Source organism: Saccostrea cucullata, unplaced genomic scaffold (genome assembly GCF_032062105.1).
Source record: "Saccostrea cucullata isolate Sc308-1 unplaced genomic scaffold, CSIRO_AGI_Scuc_v1 ctg3507, whole genome shotgun sequence".
NCBI lineage: Eukaryota > Metazoa > Mollusca > Bivalvia > Ostreida > Ostreidae > Saccostrea > Saccostrea cuccullata.
Genome location: NW_026920170.1, coordinates 91,374 through 113,236, shown reverse-complemented (window position 1 = coordinate 113,236; position 21,863 = coordinate 91,374). Strand labels below are relative to the sequence as shown.

Genomic DNA, 21,863 nt, shown 5'->3' with positions numbered 1-21,863 from the left:
ATAAAGGACTTAATTTTGAAATAGGTATGTCAATTAAATATGATTTTCAAACAATCTAGAATTAAAGCATTTAAAAGCTTCCAATCTAAGTATAGGTTTGAGCCAAAAATCCGTAGAAGTAAATGATCAAACTTTTTGTTTTTCTTATCACTTTGTATTTTTATGTGACATCTTTTCTGCCTTATTCATGATTGGCTGCATTTTTTAATGTTACATTGGGACAAATTTGCGTAATAACTGAATATAATGGCCTGTCAATGTTTAACTACCTTTAAAATAAAATAATTTTTTGATGAAACATTTTTGCAAGAAAGAACCCTTTACTTTCATATAAAACACTGCATATTAATTATCAGAACTGAAATATAATTTCACGTAATGAGTGAATATCCTCTCACATGACGATTTTTAAGAATTGTTTCTTTAAATATATGTTTGGATGACCTAGAAAATAAACAACTGTTACTAAGCCAAAAATTAATTTGTTTGAAAAACAGGATCTTCACATTTAATAATTAAATTGCGTTACAATTTTTCTCTAGCAAAATCATAAAAACTGTCAACACCCCATCTACAAAATACATTGTACGTAGCATTGTTAAGGCTGAAAAAAGGATGCAGAGCCTAATTTATGACTTCACACTAATAATGAGTCTTGTGTATTCCTCATAACACAAGAAAATGAATTAATTTGCAACTTTAAACTCTATTAGCTTAATCATCAGCAATTAAACTTATCAATTCATTTTTTAAAAAGTTGCTAGTTAAATCCCATTCAGCTGGTTAAGAAATCACTGATCTCGATGAACTTGTCAATCATGACGTCATTTTTAGAATATTATTTAAGTTACTTTGACTTCTTTTATGTTCATCGGTCTTTAAGCTCTTGTAGACCCGCCCATTGATCGATTTATTAAACCTCGGCTTATCCATTCAATCAGAAAATGGTTAATTACGAATTCAGTTTGAAAAAAAGATAATTAGTTTATTTACTGCATCGAGGCTTGCAATATCAGATAATTTTCATTGAAGACTTCAGAAACAACAATGATGAACAAGGGATTTTGGGGAATTATATTCCCTTTTCTCTTCCAGCTTTCCACATCTATATCAAGGCGCTACACAGCTAAAATAGACTTAGACGATAAGATACTCCAGGAAAACCTATTGGCTGAATATGAAGCTTATTCACTGATTATGTGCTCAGCAATGTGTGGTCTAGGATGTACTTACTTTGGTTTCAATTCTCAAAGACAGAAATGCCGAGTTCACACCGGATGTCATTCAACTAATTCAGCAGGACCGGAAGGAGGATGGAGATACTTTATTCCGGACACGGAAGGTAATTTAGTACAATGTACTTATTATGAATGCAGTTTACGTATTGTATAAGTGAGTATTTTTATTGGATACCTTAAAATACTAATAAGTAATTATAATCAAACGCAGTTTCATTAGAAGTCGGAAAGTCTCAAATTTTGTTGGAAGAGTATTATTGAACAAAATCTTTGTATTATCCAGACAATTATTTTTAAAAAATGAAAATATATACAGCATGCAATTTTATTTTACGGATACAATCATCCATTTTTTAAAAATTAAATATACAGATAGGATTAACTCTGATTTTTTTTTTACCGAGATTCATTTTCAGAGCCATTTTATGTAATGACCTGAAATTTTATATTGTTGATTGAGGTGTCTATCAGAAAAACTGATATTATTTTTAAAAAAGATCAAGCACAATGTAAAAATTGAGCATTTTCATTTTCAAAAGTTATGACTAAGGTATAAGTTTTTTGAAGTACATAAATTCCTAGGTCAAGGTTGAAGGGTCATTGATACTGGTTTCCAATGAAACGACTTGTTAAAAAGATTACATTTGTGAAGTTTCAAAGTCCTCGTAGCTACCGTACAAAAGTTATGGCCTAAGTAGATTTAGTTGTAAATTGTGTCAAACTCCAAGGTCACGATCAAACGGTTAAATTTTATTGAGCCCGAAGAAAGGTATAATCACAAGAAAAACACATGTGATATATGGAAGTCACTATTCCATTAAACAAAAAATTGTGATATCATATTTTTTAGAAAAAATTGTAATTAAACACCAATATAATAAAAATACATGAAAATTAACAAATAATTATGAAACGGATTGCACAATTTTTTTCATGATAGACATCACAGCATTTACAAAAAATCTACATTATAAATTTGACTAAAAGACATTTCATGAAGATATACTCTTTAAATGGCAACTGAAGATTTGTTAGGATTTCTGCATTCCTTGAAGATAGTTTTATAGCATTCACATTATCACAATTAGTTGTATACATTGTAATTTCATTACAAGGAAGTCTGGAATTTATCCACTTAATTTACTCTTTACAACTTTCTGAACTGTTATGCAAACTACACTTTATATTCAAGTCATAGAAATATGACGTTACCATTTCCCTGCAAGCTTTTTATAGTAAGGTCAAGCAAATTCTCTTAAGTTAAGCGTAAATAATATTATGACCTGGTATTTTACTAAGAAAATATCTTTTCTTATTTTATGAACTTTTAGCAAATTTGAAATGGAAGGAAATTGGCATTACATAAAGAAATAATTGTACATTTTAAAGTTCGTGAGAAATGTGCGATTGCGGGGAAACTGTATATGCGGAATTTTGCGATAAAATAGGAAATTGTATATTCATTATAGAATACGTGATCGCAGGAAAGGGGTTAAGGTCAAGATATAGTAAATTTAAGGTACCTATAGATTTGTCTAAGTTAAGAAATGTATTGTCATTAAGCTTTATAACCAAAAATATATAAATTCAATATAAATATTCACATGATTTTTGAATGATTTTATATTAAATTGAATCATGAATTTTCAAAATGCAGTATTTCCTTCAATTTATAATGAAACCGAGAAGTCATACGGATTATGTCATACGACGGAAGTTCTACTTGAAATATGTCGTTTACTGTAAAATATTTTACGCAATGTCATATTTGTGAGCAGGATATCTCTGAAAATAATCTAACTTAGTTAATAATTCTTGGTTACTTTTTCATATCTGATCATCCTCAAATTGAAAAAAAAGCATCAGTGAGAATAAATATGATCGATAAAATAATCCAAAGTTCTTTAGATATTAATTAATTCATTTTGATGCATGCACTTTTACACAGTTTCTGATAATGGTGGAAATTAAAGAGGTATCTTTTTTCTGCTTTACTTCAAAAAATAATTGTCACAACGTTTCAGATGGATAAAATTTAAATGAAGCGGAAATTACCTATATAAACCAACAAATCTATGAAACAGATCTACATTTATTATTTAGATTTGTAATCAGAAAATGTTAGTCTTGAGTTCGCACGATTTTTTTTTAAAGTTTATGGAAAATTAATTTTTGTTTAAACAATTGATACTTATTTTAGGAAAAAAGACATAAGCTTACGCAAATAATTTTCATTTTAAAAGACGGTTAAATTAAAATACATATATCCCTTAACTTTTGAGAGATATATGTTTGATTATATTGGATAGTTAATTATAAGAATTTCATTTTCAGTCTCTAGTGCTGGTATGGGATCATTTAAATACGATTTAGAGCTGGTGAAAGACTTAGCGGTATAAAGTAATTGTAATTAAAAATCAAAAAATGAAATGCTACGCTATTGCAATAAATTGTTTACACCTCTTGAATTTATTTCTTTTATATACTTTATATCTAGGTTTGATTAACTCTTCCTTTTTTTTCTTAAGTTTTAAAGAACATTCGTCCTATGGACTGTAAAAGTCTGCTTGCTGACGGTTTTACTGCGTCCTGTCTTTATACGATATATCCCTGGTACAACCGTTCAGTTGATGTTTACTGTGATATGGATATAAAAGATGGAGGTTGGACAGTCAGTATAATAAGTTATTATCACTGATTGAAATTATAACAGATAGAATTGTATAAATAAATAATTGATGAAATCATTTAAATGGTATTTTTTTATACAATAGGTTATACAGAGGCGTATTGACGGATCAACGGATTTCAACAGAACTTGGAATGAATACAAAGAAGGCTTTGGTTCTGTACATTCGTCTTATTGGATAGGTAAATTGTATACATATATATGTGTATTTTATTTTGTTTACTTCGTCTTATTAGATATATATACATATACTTGTATCTAATCTTTGTCACAGATATCGAGTCTAAAATAGTAAATGCGCCGCAGATCTGCCAATAAAAGGCTCATGGGCCATAACGCTCACCTGAGTAATATTGAAGATGCCGTTCTTAACCAGAATAGTTCCTTTAAGATACATATTTTTGCCTCGCCCTACACCCCCCTTTTCATAATTTGTTGTAAACCCTCGTTCACAATTTGAAAGCCGATTAATCGTCGGCTTAAACCGTAGGGTTTTACAACGCTTAGATCTATAGATCTCTGCTTTATCTGTCCGAATTTTCTCAAGCAGAGAGCTACAGTTCTGCATCTAGGCCAGGTAAAGTGTCTGGAACTCTATCGTTTTCACATCATTTAAAGCATCCATTTCGGATGATTGTCAGCCGAGCTATGCATAATTTGCACGGGGCAGCGGAAAAAAATTGTCACACGACCGGATAATTGTATTTCATCGAAATATGGATGTTGTATTATGAATAATCATAAAAAATGCACATGTTCAAATGTAAACATTTTAATTTGGCCATGATACAATATATTTATTTTGGTGTGTCCTGCAATACTCGGGCGAAGGCAGATGTTTTTTTTTTTTTTTGTTGTTGTTGTTGTTTTTATTTTATTTTTGCACTCCTCACAACCTTCACCCAAATAATGCAGGAAACACCAAAATAAATATAACTATAAACTTGAAATAAACCTTTTTCAAGAAAATATATCATGCCATTTGTGATATCCACTGTTTTATTTCAGGAAATGACGTCATCCATCAACTAACTAAGAACAAATCTTCTCTGTACGTGTCCATTACTTTTACTAATGGAACCACTCTATATCAACAGTACGGGGAATTCTCTGTAAACAACGAGGAAGATAAATACAGACTTTACCTTGCTGGACCAACGGAAGGGACCTTAGGTGGGTCGTCTTTTAAATCAGTTTGAGATATCTTAAATCCATTCGTAAATTTTAAAATGAAACAAACGGAAATAACGAACAATATTCAAGATCTTGAAAACGTCCATTAAACAATGCTTCAGAAGTAAGGAAAGTTAAAATTAAAGTCATCACGTTTATCATAGAGTTTGAAATATCAATTACTACAGCAGTAGTAAAGTTTGTGTGTGGGAGAAATTCGAGTCATTGTATTGAAAAATAATATCTACCGGTAAATAAAAAAATGTAGAAGTTATTTTATCTAAATTTGAAAACTGCGAACGCATTTCGTAAGGTTGTAATTCATCACATATTTTAGTTTAGATTAAGTTATTAGTCTACTCGTACATGCAAAAAGTAAAATTAAATCGGATGGACAGTCATTTTATCAAGCTCTAAAGACGATAATTACATTGGATTAATCAGAAATTAAATCATCAATTAAAACGCTTAGCTTCAAAAACACATGTATAGTAAAATATTAGTTAAGCTAAACTAAGATCTCAGTGGTGACAATAAGTGCGCCATATACCTTATATCCCTTAATTTAGATGTTGTGTTATTCAACAGGAGACAGTATGTTAGACTCGGGGAGTACTGGTGGAGATCTGTCTGGGATGTACTTCTCCACAAAAGACAGGGATAACGACAGATGGAGTGGATATCACTGCGCCATTGGTTTCGGAGGAGGAGGCTGGTGGTTCCACGCCTGCTGTCACGCCTTCCTTAACGGTGCCTGGTCTTCTACTTCCTGGAATAATCCTTGGTACCCGCTTGTTAGCTTAGGCACAGGTGTAAAGAAGACCCTCATGATGATAAAACCACACTGACTGTATTATATCTTTTATTATTATGCCTCTACTGATTTTTCACCATATGAATGAAAAGTGATATATATCTTGCCGATTTCCTGAAAAAAAAACACGGGAAAAGGACTGATTCCCTGGAAAAAAAAGTGTGTCCGTTTGACGAACTGATACACACGTAATTGGAGAACCCAGTGATTTTTTTATCATATGAAAAGAACCGAGACCTCAAGTTCCTAATTAACATTATGAATATTCATAATGAAACTCGCTTAAATTGCATGTAATACACATGTATATCTGTATAATAAAAACAGTTAAAGTACATCATTGATGGAGTCAGCAAGATTCCAGTTTCCCAAGAGCATGCAAGTCTATTTCCCCAGGCGGAGATATAAAGGGGACTCGCATGATGATTAAGCTCATTGACTGTGTCACGTGATTATAAAACTTAGCTGACTCTGTAACATGACGTTTAAATGTCATTGACAGTAGAACATGACGATAAGTAGGTTTCAGAATTGTTTTCTTCAACCCAAAGTGTAGGTTTAGAATTTGTTTCGAAAAGTTTAATAATAAGAAAATAATAACAAAAATGGTCATTTTCTTCAAACAATAAAATTTCCTAAATGCTGACTTAAAAGAAGAAAGTCAAAGACCATAAAAATTTAAAGTTCTTTCTTAATATCCTGTCTCGGTTTACAAAAAATTTTCTACAGTGATTCAGAAATTTCTGTTGCTGCCTAAATCAGAGGGGATATTAAAACGCCATATGCAAGTGTTAGTAGACTGTCATTGCATGGATGCCTTTCTCAGTGGCCCGTGGTCTTTGGGATACTGTTATGATCCTTGAAATCCATTAATTAGGGATGGTAGAGAGACAAACGAGACTCTTATGATGAAAAATCCTCATTTAACTCAAAAGACGTCCGAGACTTTATGACGTGTGGAGATTAAATAACATTAATGTAAAAAGGCATCCCGAGTGTGTAATGACAAACTATATATAATGCTTATTACTCAATTTATTATTTTTTTTTATTGAGTACTTGTATTTACAATCCGAATGATTTTTTACAAAATAATATTGCAAATGACCAATGACGTGGTACCTAAATTTTGAGATCCTCTTTTTAATTATTGAAAAAGCTGCTTTCAAAGATATCAAACAGACTGGATTTTAACTATCGTGGGGAATTGTTATGTATAAAGTTAGGCAAACGTTTTTTAAGCTTTCGCGTTTGCTAAACTCTAATAATTTCAAATTGTCCAACAGTTCCATGGAATGTTAAAGTATTCACATCTGATTTGCACTTTTTCTGAATATACTGTTGCATAGTACTTTTTACGTTTCTGCTTCACTACTAAAGGAAAGAAAGAGAAAGTTAAACATTTAATGGAATCCTTTATGCACCTTTGTTTGTAAGGATTCTTTTGAAGTTTCGGAATCCAATATATATGCATGTATTGTATTTCAAATTCAATTAGATTCTTTGAGATATTAAAAAAAATTAAAACTGTCATTTGCGTTTGAATCATTTCTTTCTTAGAAAGGTAACTATGAGTATAAGTTGGATTACCACTTGTAGGACTTTATTCCTACAAAACAAAAGGGGTGTAAATCCTTTTAGGGTGTAACATTGAGTTGACTTCTTGACTCCTCCCTTTACAAAGTCTTCAATCCGCCTATAAATTTTTAAATTTGAATGTTGAAGGTAGAAAAACAGCGCACCTAACTGCCAAAAAAATATCATACAGGGACCCTGTAAATATGAGGCAAGATAAGGTGCTGTTACACAAGGATGTTTGAAAATGAGAATAAATATGCTTTAACATTAGACATAGATCTGGACTAAAAGTAAAGATAATCTCTTTTTTTCTGTAGGTATTTTATTGAATGATAATAAGAATCTTTTTCTATTATTTTTATGCGGCCGGATCGATAGATCGGGGCGTATATTTTTTTTCGCTGTTTGTCTCTCTATCTGTCTGCTGTCAACTTTAACCTGGCCCATAACTGTTAAACCTTGAAAGATAGAAACTTCATATTAAGTATACATACTCCGATTATAAAGCTATATCAAATGACACTATGATCAATTGCCTTGGTACCAAATACCAAATCCAAAATACCACTATTTGCACAGCCGTTAAGTCTACGAACAAACCCAATTCGGCGGTCAATTGACCAGTCAGATTTAGTTTTTTAGTGATTATTTATCTCAGAGTACTTGGCATAATATACGAGAGCGTTTTACGATCCTGTTTCACATATAGATATTTACTAAGATTTCTTTTTAATGTATTGCAATTTTTTATTTGAAGTCCAACGTTGATTCAATTTACAAGTATTTCTTTTTACTCAACGAGGCATTCAATTGATTGTCAAATATATCACTGAAAAACCTTCAAATTTGATAAAAATTTCATGGAAAAAAAGAAAATAACAACTTTTTAATTATTCATATAAGCTTTGTATGTGGTGTTTGAAGGACTTTTTGTTGTATTTCGAAACTTTGCAATTTATCAATCGATAGATTGGTAATCAGAGGTCTAATCAGAGTCTAAAATTAGATTTAAAAAAAATTGACAGTACTCAATTTAAAACAAAAATATGGAATCATCCATAGAAATCACCCTATGCCTGTAAAGGGCTTCAAATTTAGATCTATACTCGGCATTCAGGGCTATTGAGCGGTTAGGGTTCTTTATTGTGCAACGCCTACGGTTACATTTTGACTACTTTTTAATGTTATATCCGACAGTCCCGTGACTTTCACGTCTAATGCCGAGCGGTTAGCAAAAGAACATTCACTTTTTATGTTATAATTTACAATATAAAGTTTAACATTTTCTATCTTTTATCCATATTTAAAGTAAAATGCCTACTAATATACAAAGATTTGATTCAATAATGCTTTTTCTACCAAAATAAAGTATATCCAGATTCTCAGAAATTGAACTGCTTGAGATAAATTCTTATTTTTAACGTTTTCGGATCAAAAAATGTTAAACTCATACGATACTTCAATTGCATTCAGAATAAGAACTTTGTACGAGTAATTCCTCCATAGTCCGGAATAAAGTGTCTCCATTCTTCTTCCGGTACTGCTGAATTAGTTGAATGACATCCGGTGTAAACTCTGCATTGCTATCGTTGAAAATTGAAACCAAAGTAAGTGCATGTACACCCTGGACAACACATTGCTAAGCATTAGAATCAACAGGTTTTCCTGAAGTATATTATCATCTAAGTCTATTTTAGCAGTGTAGCGCCTCAATATAGATGTGGAAAGCCTGAATAAAACAGCAAGTAAAGCACCCTAAAAATCCCTTGTTCATCATACTTGTTTTTGAAGTCTTCAAAGAATAGTATCTGACAATTCAAGCATTTATACAATAATATAAATGATTTTTTTTCAAACTGAATTCGTAGTTACAGTTTGTAACTATTTCCTGTTGTATTTATGCCTTATTATGTATCAAAATATTTCTTATGGAAAACCAAGTCAGATATATTTCATTTTCATTGATGTAACTTTAAATATTTGTAAAAATCGGGGTCTTTAAAGGTTGCGGATAGTTTTAGAGTGATAAAATACAACACACTAGCTTAAAACATTTAAAATTTAATTTAAGTTGTAACACGTAATTTGTTTGGGTTAAATATTTTATCCATTTTGCATAACATAACTGACCTAACTGTAGGATAACAAACGTTGAAATAAGCTTTTTTAAATAAACAGATTTAAACTTACCATTCTAGCACTGATGCCTTACATTTGTTTGTAATGAAGATCCTTGTTCAATAATTCTCCATTACGTCATATTACACGGATATTTCGATATAATCACACTTTTGCGATTACGTAAAGTTTTCTCCGATGATTATAAAAGACATTTCATATCAGTCTTAATCAATGTTGTGAGCCCCATGGCTTTCACGTCATTTAACGCGTTCATGTAAAAGCTGATGACTGTCAACGGAGCTATGCACATTTATGGCACGCCAAATTCACAAAAATGGACTAAACATAGTTTCAGAGTCGATTAACTAGGTTTATCGGTTGTAAACTATAGTTTACGGACTGTAAACGCTAATCTATATTTTACATCTGTAAACCATAGTTAACGCGATAATTTATGTTTCACAACCGTAAACTATACTTAACACCGAAAACAATCATTTGCAATTGCAAAACATATATTATCTAATGAATACAGTTTCACGATTTGTAAACTATACTTTACAAACCATTAACTATAGTTAACGATCTGATAAATATAGATTCACGATTTGTAAAACTATGATTAACAACTCTTAACTATAGTTTACAATTGTAAACTATAGTTTACAAACGTGAATCTGTTTATCAACAAAATCTATTGTTCACGCTTTATTACAGGCAGATAAACTTAAATTAGCATTCGTAAACTATAGTTAACAACCGTTAAATATAGTTTTACAGATGAAAACTATACTTTACGAATCGTTAACTATAGTTTACGGTTTGTAAACTATAGTTTACAGTCGACAAACCTAGTTTATCAATTGTGAAACTAGGTTTTACTCATTTTTGTGAATTTGGCGTGCCATACACATTTGCACGGAAAAGATTTGTCACACGATGGGGAAATTGTACATGTATTTCATTTGAATTTTTTTCTGTTTCGTAACGAATATTCAATTAAATATACTTGTTGAATTGTAAACTTCTTAATTGGATCATGATACAAGACAGTAGTTATTGAATATTTATTTAGGTTTATACTGCATTACTTGTTAGAATGGCAGAGACTCGTGCTTCTCACTCCTCAAAACCCGTCACTCAAATAATGCTTGATACACAAAAATAGATATATAGTAGCTTTTACTTTCAATTGATCTATTTCAATAAAATTCATCATGTCATGTTTGTTATTCACTGTTTGAATTTCAGGAAATGACGTCATCCATCAATTAACTAAAAAACAGAACATCTCTGTACATGTCCATAACTTTGACCAATGGAACCACTCTTTATCAACAGTACGAGGAATTCTCCATAACCAACGAGAAAGATAAATATTTACCTGAATAGACCAACGGAAGGGACTTTAGGTGAATCATCAATTTAATCAGTAGGAGATATCTTAAATTATTCGTAATTTATAAATGAATGAAACATTCGGAAATAGCAAACATTATTTAAGATGAAACATCCATAACTGTCGTCTCCATCAATTAGACGCATGTCGTTTCGCACAATCGAAGCGGTTTGATGATCAAGACTCATTCCATTGTTTACTTTATATATTTTTCTGGCAACAATTGATGGTTAAATCAATGTTTTCTTGTTTAAACACTGATTTGACTACTGATTTATCCGCTATTTCCGCTATTTCACGATCAAGACCATGAGCACACAGCGGGTGTGAGTGGTCAGCATGGGGATGCTCACTCCTCCATGGCACCTGATCTCACCTCTGATGTTTTGGAGGTCCCTGTTCGCTCTGCTCCTATTTTGTATTGTTTTATGGACATTGATATTGAATACTGTTTGTTATCTCTTTATCCTACCTCTACAAGTGTCAGCATGTTGAACACAGGTTATCCTTTAGCAGATCTGTCTGGGATGTACTTCTCCACCCCAGACAGAGATAATGACAGAAGCGGTACCTATCACTGCGCCATTGATTTTGGAGGAGGAGGCTGGTGGTTTAACGACTGTACCCACGCCTTCCTGAACGGCGCCTGGTCCTCTACATCCTGGTATCCGCTTCTTAGCTCAGGAACAGATATAAAGAAGATCCTCATAATGATAAAACCGCACTGACTGTGTTACGTGATGATAAACCACACTGACTGTGTTATGTAATGATAAACCGCACTGGCTGTGTTACGTAATGATAAATCGCACTGACTGTGCTATGTACCGACTGTGTTATGTACTAATATAAACCAATGGTTCTCAGTTGTGATGAAAATTGTAAATGTTTATTTGATACATTATACTCATTCATATCGATTTTATGTGTGTAAAATTCTTTGTGTTTCATTGATCATGATAATTAAGATTTTGGTAGATAAAATGATTGATTGATTGATTGTATATTGTTTGACGTCCCTCTCGAAAATTTTTCACTCATATGGAGACGTCACTGTATGCCAGTGAAGGGCTTCAAATTTTGACCTTTACTCGGCACTTGGGGCCATTGAGAAGTGAGGGATCTTTATCGTGCCAACGCCTGCCGCTGAAACGGGGCCTCGGCGTTTAAGTTCTCATCCGAAGACCCTTAACTTTCACACCAAAGTGCCGAGAGCACGGCGAAGGAACAGTTGCTACCCATTTTTTTATGGACTTAAGTCAGTTGCGACCAAGATTCGATCTCACGACCTCCCGATCACGGAGCGAGCGCTCCACCGACTGAGCTACCGTGGACAGTAGTACTCTGTTCTCGCAGTCATTGATTCGGCATTCAAATGCAGCATTTTCCACACACTTTATAAGCTAAATAAATTTGAAAATGACGAAATATATTTGTAAATAAAAAATAATACACGTTATTAAACTACCTACATGTACAGAGATGTTGATTGATTTAGTTATATTATACTTCTCCCCAGTTATCTGACCTTTTATGGGAAATCAGTTAAAATTTATGGCGTGTATAAAACATTTTATTTCTTCTTTATATGCTTTAAAATATTATAAGATTAATAATGAAATGAAAATTAATAATATAAAGAAAGAAAATAATTTATATATATGTATAAAGACTTATGAATTAAGGTCTTAACACGATTTTCAGAACATAATAGGACTTTTCATTAAATTCATAACACAAAATAATATAATATCTATTAATTTGTTACATTCGAATACTCTAAGACGAGAATATTTGGCGCACTACTAATTTTATCGCCCTTGGCGCAAGCTTTGAGAGCCCCTGTACGCTGAAATTAATTGTGCTCTAACACACCCCCACTTATGTTTTTCGGATTTAAATTCAAGACACGTGGTTCAGGTTGATCTATTTAAAGGTTATAGGATAAAACCGGTTTTATGAATAAAAATGATATTGCTATAAATTGTTTCTTTTGAAAACATGTCCTGTAATAAATGTTTCCAGACCTTTCTGAAAGACTTTCATGATTTTCAACAAAAAAAGGGTGGCTAAAGGAGTGGGTGTTAAAATATCAATACATCTTATATTTTTCGGCGAAAATTAATGCCCACTAGTGACCGATTCGCTGGTAAAATATGTGAATTATCATCTACATGTACTCTGACAAACCTTTGTTTGCCTTATTTCCGGCCGCCAGGAGGCGGTCGGTTATATGATATGAAAGTTTTAAGTCGCCGTGCGTTTCTGCGGAGTTAGAACAATTTGAATAAGAAATATTTAACATTCATGTAATAGAATATTCAGAAAGAGTGTCTAAATGTAAAATAAAAACGCATAATAATTATAAAATTATAATTTTATGAATAATGGGTTAAATGTTTTATCCAATCCTGATTGACAGACTCCGACGTAACTGAAGTGCGGAGAAATAAGCACACATGTTGGGCATTGTCTAAAGCAAGGACCGCGTTATATACATGTCAAAACAAATTTTACTTTCTCTACGTCAACAGGATATGTTGTATATTTAATTTAAAATGACGTGTAAATATAAATAAAAAATGTACTTTTAATACGGAAAATTTTCAAAAGTATGACAAAATCTTAATTTATTATCAGACAGAATATTAGGAGATTTTGCTACGACAGACAAGGATAAAGCGCGTTTTACAACATGCCATGCCTTTTCCCGCATCATCTCACACCAAAACAAGATAGAGAAGAAATGTAGTGGCGGATCTAGAAGGAGTTGGGGGTTTCAACATCCTCTGAGTGAGCGAGGAGCCCCAAATAGTTGTTACGTTTTAATTAATGTTAAACTATCTCTAGTTAGATAAGTTTAAACGTTAGTTTTAATAATTAATTAAGTGTTAAAACTACTTAAACATCAAACTTCCGCCAGTTCGTTTATAGTACCAATTAAACTTACTGAGTGCGGGGACGCAGAGGGCTATGAGTAAGTTGCTTAAATACATTGTACATGTAGCAATGTACATCTATTATGTACTGAAGAAAATCCTGGAATGTCGCATTCAAATTTTTAATGTCACAGGGATATATATTGATTAACAGATAAATATAAGAATTCAGTTTCTAATTTATTATACGAAAAAATTAATTAACTGGTTTGCGGCCGATTTTTGACGCTTGCGTCAATGTGTTTCTTGTATGGATATTGTTATAAATGCGCACAGAGGATCTTACCACAAGCAACTGACCAATCGTCGAATAAATAGCGACGTTTAGGCCAAATACATGTTTACATTTTACTTCGAACACGTAGTTCAGGTCAATCTACGATCATGTTAATAGACTGCAATAAAACGAACAAAATACAAATGTAAAAAAAAATATGAAAGATGTTACAAGCGTTTTATTTTGTTGTTATCTGAAAAAAAAAGTTAAATAAAACTTTGTTAACGTTTGTCATCACGTGTTCGGCCAGGAAATCCACCTTGCAATTGTATTCACTGATAGTACAACAAAGGAATTAATACAGACGCAAATCGTTTTTGCAGTACGACTTTCAGAAACCTAGACTTCAACCGTTTTTTTTTTACAAATAAGTTGTTTGTCATTATGAGCATGAAAATAATAATTTTGAAAATGCTTCTCATTTACTATAAGATTTTCCTTTTTTTTCAAGCGTACAATTCCTGTAATATTCGTATAGTAACCCACAATGCAATACACATTTAGCTTATTGGTCAGATAAAATCATGCTGGTGCCTCATTTGCTAATCTGACGCCAAAAAATATAGCCCCGGTTCCCATGTAAAAATATTTGTCCAAAAAGAAATTTTAATTCATGACTGCAGAAAATTTAAGTTTGAATGAATGTAAGAGAGGTCGATTGATTGAAGTACATTTTTACAGACATTATAAACTTATTCTAGGGTCACCGTGGTGAATCCTGAATCGCAACATAACTTTTCTGTTTACCATGACGCGCTAGTCACTTCCAAGCCACATTTTCGTGAATAATTTACTCTATCTCGCTTAGGTCTCGCTACCCTATCTCGCTGAGGTCTCGCTAACTCTCGCCAGAGCCACTGTCATAGCTACTCTGAACTCATCGGGTTTTACAGTTTGCAGAGTACCGAAAAATAAAAGGTTCCGAACACATTAGTAGGGGTGAAACTGATTTCAAAATATTTTTTGTGCGTGTTCAAAGCTTTTACCATGTAAACCGGAAAGCGCGATTACGTAATGTCGAAGGGTCGTTGGATTTCATAAACACACTAGCACTACACATGATAGGATCGATCGAGAAAGTTCTATACCAAATCATAATTTAATTAAATTATTGTTACCCCGGTAGTTGTTTCCTGTTTCTCATCATTAGCACCTTCAAAGTTTGGCCTCTCGGCGTTTCAATCATCAATCGCCTCGAGGTAAACAGTGTGATTACCGTTTATCAAAGTAAATTTCTTTCGATGCCTGTATTGATTCAATTAATAAAATACGTTAATATTCCATTTCTTTTATGTAAAGTAGAATCTAAAAAAAATAAATTTAAACACTGTGTCATGTCCGTGTCATTGCAACATCACGGTAAAGTTGACGAATATTTACTAATATACGGGAGCGCTATTGTGTTTCCTCGCTTGACTTACAAAAAAAGTCAAATACGGGTGTGAATAAAAAACAAAATATCATATCTATAAGCATTATATTTTAATGACAAGTGCAAGTGCTAAAATTTATTTGCGCCAATGCATTCCAACTTGCGTTTGCGCTGAAATACGTATGTGCCAAGTGTTTTCGTTTTACAGTATTACATCGATACTATCTTTATATCAAGAAAAAAGTAATCATTATTTAATATAAGAACTGGACTCTGTATGTAAATGAACTATACTTTAATATACAAGGAATTAAATGTTAAACTTTAATATTCGTTTTTTCAATCAATGAACATTTACTATATACATCTCTAACATGGATTGAATGTTGAAATTACAATTACTTTTCAATAAATAAAACAAAGTATTTAGTGAGGCTTTATCATCATGACAGTCTCCGATATCCCTTCACCAAACAGAAGTGGCGGATACCATGGCCTCGCCCATTCTGCTGACCACGGACCGTTGAGGTTGGACTTGAAACATGAGTTATACCACCATCCTCCTCCTCCTCCGAAATCAGCACAGTTACCATAACCAGCTCTGTCATTGTCTCTGTCCAGCGTGGAGAACGACATCCCGGACAGATTGGTAGAAGATCTCCCCGTGTCTAACATAGCGTCACCTACAGTAATCAACGATAAAATACCGGTATTACAGGACTATAATAATAAAAATATTACACACTAATTGTCAATATATTGTACTGAGAATAACAAAATTAAGCTGCATGTACAATGAAAGACTTGCAGAATAAAGATGTGCTTTTAAATACAATGAAACTTGCAATTATAAGGGCATAAAATAATATGACGTCGCACACAGAATTGTTTAAGGTTTAAGCTCTGTTAATAAACATATAAAAGGAAAGGGCTATAAACACAGTATAAAAACAGTACATTTGGATATAAACAAAAAATATATATTACTTTAACCTTATTTTTTATTTCTCTTTTATATGGGATAAACATTTCAGAAAGCAGCTACATCTTTTTCATATTTACACCTAAATAAGCAAATAATTACTGAGTAATGAAACTTAATTCAGGGTCGCCCACTTGGTGCAATACTCAGAACGTTTGCTTTAGAGTCGCAAAGTAAGGATTTGATCCTTACATTGCAGGTTTGAATCCCACTTTGGGAAATGGAGACCGGTCCCTCGGATAAGACCGTATAAACCGATGTCCTGTATCGCAGTAGATTCTGGCACTAAAAAAAATCCTCCCTACTCAATGGCCCTGAATGCCGAGTATAGGATAACATTAGCAGCTCTCCACCGGCAAGTGGTGGCGTCTCCAAATGAGTGAAAAAATCACGAGGGGGACGTTAAATAATATACAATCAATCAATCAACGACAATGTTAAAGTAAATCAGTAAACTAGCCAAACCAGTCGCCTACAATTTCAGAATTTTAGCTAAATGGCAAGACACCCAATAATAAAGGTCAATAAAACACTCGGACGCTTAACCGAGGTAAGCCTTATTAGAATAGAAGGATCAGAGAGCATTGTATTCCTGCTACCTCCAACAGGCCGAGTAATGTCCTAACCTTAATAGTCTAGACTGGTTACGATGTAAAATGTTGTACATATCTAAAATCTGACCGTATCTATGTCCAATTATGATTTGTTTCTATCTTCCGCTGACCCTTTGCTTACTGCGAACACAAATCTCTATTAAACTATTTATTTACACGATCTGATAAAAACTCTGTCTGAATATTCTGACTTGACTGTCTTCTGCTTAACTTACTTTCGACATTGACAAATATCAACGACGTATTGTCAATTAACAAATTGAATGGTCATTCATATGTCGATACGATTTATCTCAATGAGCTTAAGATACCACACAGTCTGACAGATCTGTTTCATATTTGCATGTTTCACTTGAAAGAGACGATAATGGTAATCTTCCAACCAAGCTTAATGATAAACGTGATGACTTTAACATTTCAATCGTCAACTTCATTTACTTATGCAGCAAAATACTTTTAACGCCCGCATACAGAGTTCATTGTAAGTTTATCTCAGCTCTACGAATTAAAAATTTCTAAAACAAGGTAAATCATTGACAAACAAGATTACGACACAAGAATATCAGCAGTCTCCTTAAAAGTCATTATATGGTAAGTTCTATGGTCGATACAATGACCTTGTCAGCAAATACAATTTATTTTTGAGTCAAAGTTTTGTCATTGTAATTGTTCGGTCATTATTTACACTCTGAGTTGTCGACGGATTTAGCTGTTATTTCCCAATCATAACAAGGAGCACCCAGCTGATGTGACCCGTGGGAAGGGGATGCTCACTACTTTATGGCACCTGATCCCACCTCTGATGTTTAGAAGTACGTGTTTGCTCTGCTGCCATTTTATATTGTTTAATGGACCTTGCGCTTGAATACGGTTTGTTGTCTTCATATATTTTATTCCCATCTTATCAAGTCAGATAAAATGTGAAAAAAGAAATTGACGGGAACGGAAACGAACATAAAATACACTTAAACTTTGACCGGATAAAATGGGACACATAATTAATTACGCTTATGGGATAGCATACATTGGCGTCGGAAGAAAATTAAAAATGGGGGTGAGATGGGGGCTAAATGTAAGAACATATTTTAGATCTCCCCAAAACAGCAGACAGGCAAAATATAAAAAAAGGAAATGTCCGTTGTCCAAACACGAAAATCCTATTTTGTGTGGGAGGGGGGTGTTATGTAATGGGGGGGGGGGGGTAAAGGATCGCAATTTTTTTTTCAAAACAGCACCACTTTCCCAATTTTAAACCTACACTTCACAGTCTCTGTGGAAAGTGGGGGGCTAAACCTACGCAGCAATGCTCAATGTCTACAATTCGTCTATCTTTTGAAAAAAAAAGTAGGGGGAGGGCTAATCTTGGCTGCGCTTTTTTGCAATTTATAATCTTTATCTATGCCAGCCACTAGCGCATTACCCCAAATAGTTATGCATTATAGAATAGTTTTCTTGTGTCATGTGTGTGTAAAGGAAGGAATTTTATAATTTTCCGTAAGGTATATAATTTTTAATTTTTAAAGATTTACAAACTAAGTCAATATGGTGATAATAGCGCAAGGAATGATCAATATGCACTCCCAGAATTCCATTTTTTACTTGCCTAAAGTTCCCGTGGCAGGTCCGGACAGAAACAGCTGATACTTCCCAGCTTCATCAGAAACAGAGAATTGGTCATACAGCTCATACAGTGTTGTACCATTCGATAACGTGATGGAAATGTAGAGGAAAGAGTTATGTCCCTTTGTCAACTGATGGATGACGTCATTTCCTTATTAAGGGATATATATATATATATATATATATATATATATATATATATTATATATATATATATATATATATATATATATATATATATATATATATATATATATATATATATATATATATATATAATATAAACCAAAAACATATTAATTACACTAAAATAAACCAAAAACATGTTTTTCTAAAATAAACCAAAAACATTGGAAAATTAATAGACTTAAAAATCTTAATAATATTTCTTTTAACTGTCTGATGAATTTATAAAAATGGATGAAACACTCACTAATATATTTACAGATGAGATAAATTATATATATATATATATATATATATATATATATATATAATTCATTGATAAGTGTTCTGAAATACCATGGTACAATTATTTTTCCATATTGTAAATAAATATATCCAAAAGAAGAATCAATTAGTAGTCTGAAGCCTGATGTACTCAAACGTTATTTAAGGACAGATGATACAAACAAATTTTATTTTTGGAGGAGATTTTATATCATGTCGTAAGTTAAGAAAGGACGATAATTCTAAGAATTATTTCTCCTTAGAATTGGAAAAGAAATAGACTTGGAAAATCTTAATAATATTTCAATGAATTTATAAAAATGGATGAAAGACACTCACTAAAGGTTTACAGATGAGAATAAATTTCAAAATATGTTAATTTGGTGTCAAAAGGTTAATATAAACTTAAGAAAAATGTACCAAGCCAGGCAAATTTTATAAGAAAAAGCAAAATGGTAAAAACCCATATAATATATCGTAATTTATACCATTTTGCTTTTCCTAATAAAATTCACCTGGCTAGGTTTATATTTCTAAATTTTATATTACGTTTTTAGCACCAAGCTAACGTATTCTGACATTTGTTTCACCTGTAAACCTTAACTGAGTGTGATTTGTCAATATTTATTTTAATATATAACTTATCCTTAAGTAACATTGATATTTGATAGAACTTTTGTTATTTGAGGAGAATGCGTATTATTAAATCAATATTTTTTTTCTTTAATTCTATTAGTTCTAAAACTAGGATGGAAATGAATGAAACTTTGTCTTAAATTTTTTTTTTTTTTTTTTTTTCAAAGTATGAAGAGGAGCAATGAATTATATTCACCTATCCAAACATTCTGTTCAGGCGCACCAAAACCATTTTTATAGTCATCCCAATTCTTATCAAAGGCCAGGGATCCATCTATTCTTTTTTGAATGGCCTTGAAAAAATAAACACATATATTTAAACTGTTTCATTATTATTTGCTTTATCTATATGCAATTAATATTAGGAGTCAAGTATCCCGCCAACCTTTAGACGACAAAATTAACGATTCCAGTTATCAAAATCAATGATTCCAGTTATCCTAACAAAAAAGAACTATAGTTCACTATTGTTAACTATAATTAACTATAATAGTTAATTATAGTTAATTATAGTAAATCAAAGTTTTCGCCAAAGTTTTTCAAAGTGTCAAAGTTTTTGCCAAAGTTTTTCAAAGTTTTCGATAAAGTTTTCTAAGTGTCAAAAATTTCGCAATGTTTTTCAAATTGTCAAAGTTTTTGTCAAAATTTTCTTTAAGTGTCAGTTTTCTATAAAGTTTTTCAAAATAAACAACAATAAAACTTATCAATGCATTAACAAAAGTCGCTAGTTAAATCCCACACAGCTGTTTAATATTTTGATAAAGTTTTAAAAGGTCAAAGTTTTCTTTATAATGTTTTAACGTGTCATAGTTTTTGATAAAATTTTTCAAAGCATTAAATTTTTTAATACAGTTTTTCAAAGTATCCAGGTTTTTTTATAAAGTATTTCAAAGTTGCATTTTTTTCACCAAAGTTTATTAAAGTGGCAAAGTTTTTGCCAAAGGTTTTGAAAGTGTCAAAGTTTTCGTCAAAGTTTTTTTCAAAGTTCCAAAGTTTTCGATATTTTTTTTTTCAAAGTGTCAAAGTGATCCCTATAGTAAATCAAAGTTTTCAAAGTTAAAACTGTAGTTAACCATAGTAAACTATAGTTAACTTTAGTATTTTGTTAGGGTAACAAGGTGTTAATTGTTTGTAAATAAACTACATACTGTCCATCCTCCCGCCAAAGTATCCATGTCACAATAAACACGGAGATGAGGCGATGTGGTCCCAAAGGGGTAGATTTCATACACACCTGTATTAGTGTGACCATTATCACGGAAATCCTTACAGTCAATAGGAACAACTGAAATGGAAAACAGAATCAAAGGACTGACATTGCAAGTACATATAAATAGACAGATAAACAACTGCAAGATCGAACAGAAGAAAAAGAATCAAAGGACTGACATTGTAGGTACATATAAATAGACAGATAAACAGCTGCAAGATAAAACAGAAGAAAAAGAATCAAAGTACAACCATTGCAGGTACACATAAATATTATAAATAGACAGATAAACAGCTGCACGATAAATTTAAAATACTGCTGAGACAGGATTCTGAACTAAGGTTTACGAATATTAATGTGGAAAGCTTTATTTTTGTATGACAAATTAGGGTTTAAACTAAAAATTTTAATTATTTAAAATTCTATAATATTTTTTTGGGATAAAAAAAAACATAACACTTTATATGTATATATGTAAGCAATTTTAGTGCTTATTTTCTTTAATGAATTTCTTTTGTATTATTTATGTTTCGTTGTTGATTTTAACGATATGGCATCTTTTTATTTTGTTCATTGAAACCATTTTACGTATTTATCTTTAATTATTGACAATTTTTTTTCATGGACTCAGATTATATATATATAAATGAAAATAATTGCTTTCCCTATGCAGAACAGTGATGTAAAATTATTCATGCAAATAAAGCGTCCCCCAAAAAATTGATTTTATGGACAGTGTGCACCTCAGAGA

At 32.0% G+C, this 21,863-nt stretch overlaps 2 protein-coding genes across 2 annotated transcripts; one reads left to right on the top strand and one right to left on the bottom strand.

Annotated features, from left to right (window-relative positions):
* Window positions 1-1,032: 1,032 nt before the first annotated feature.
* LOC134244484 (ficolin-1-like) lies at window positions 1,033-5,948 on the top strand. Its single transcript, XM_062726753.1, has 5 exons — window positions 1,033-1,342; window positions 3,767-3,909; window positions 4,013-4,109; window positions 4,936-5,100; window positions 5,689-5,948. The coding sequence occupies exons 1-5, from the start codon at window positions 1,048-1,050 to the stop codon at window positions 5,946-5,948; spliced, it is 960 nt and encodes a 319-aa protein (XP_062582737.1). The 5' UTR covers window positions 1,033-1,047.
* Window positions 5,949-16,026: 10,078 nt separating this feature from the next.
* On the bottom strand, window positions 16,027-21,354 carry LOC134244473 (angiopoietin-related protein 1-like). Its single transcript, XM_062726744.1, has 3 exons — window positions 21,137-21,354; window positions 20,099-20,195; window positions 16,027-16,283 (listed from the first exon to the last, which is right to left on the bottom strand). Exons 1-3 carry the CDS (start codon window positions 21,152-21,154, stop codon window positions 16,027-16,029), a joined length of 372 nt encoding a protein of 123 aa, XP_062582728.1. The 5' UTR covers window positions 21,155-21,354.
* Window positions 21,355-21,863: the final 509 nt, after the last annotated feature.

What these genes read in the sequence shown, in the direction of transcription:
- LOC134244484 (XM_062726753.1), top strand. Translation starts at nt 1,048, where the DNA reads ATGATGAACAAGGGATTTTGGGGAATTATATTCCCTTTTCTCTTCCAG. An exon ending in TAAAAGATGGAGGTTGGACA is followed by an intron (nt 3,910 to 4,012) that starts GTCAGTATAATA and finishes TTTATACAATAG; the next exon opens with GTTATACAGAGGCGTATTGA. An exon ending in ACATTCGTCTTATTGGATAG is followed by an intron (nt 4,110 to 4,935) that starts GTAAATTGTATA and finishes GTTTTATTTCAG; the next exon opens with GAAATGACGTCATCCATCAA.
- LOC134244473 (XM_062726744.1), bottom strand. An exon ending in TGAACAGAATGTTTGGATAG is followed by an intron (nt 16,284 to 20,098) that starts GTGAATATAATT and finishes TGATTACTGTAG; the next exon opens with GTGACGCTATGTTAGACACG.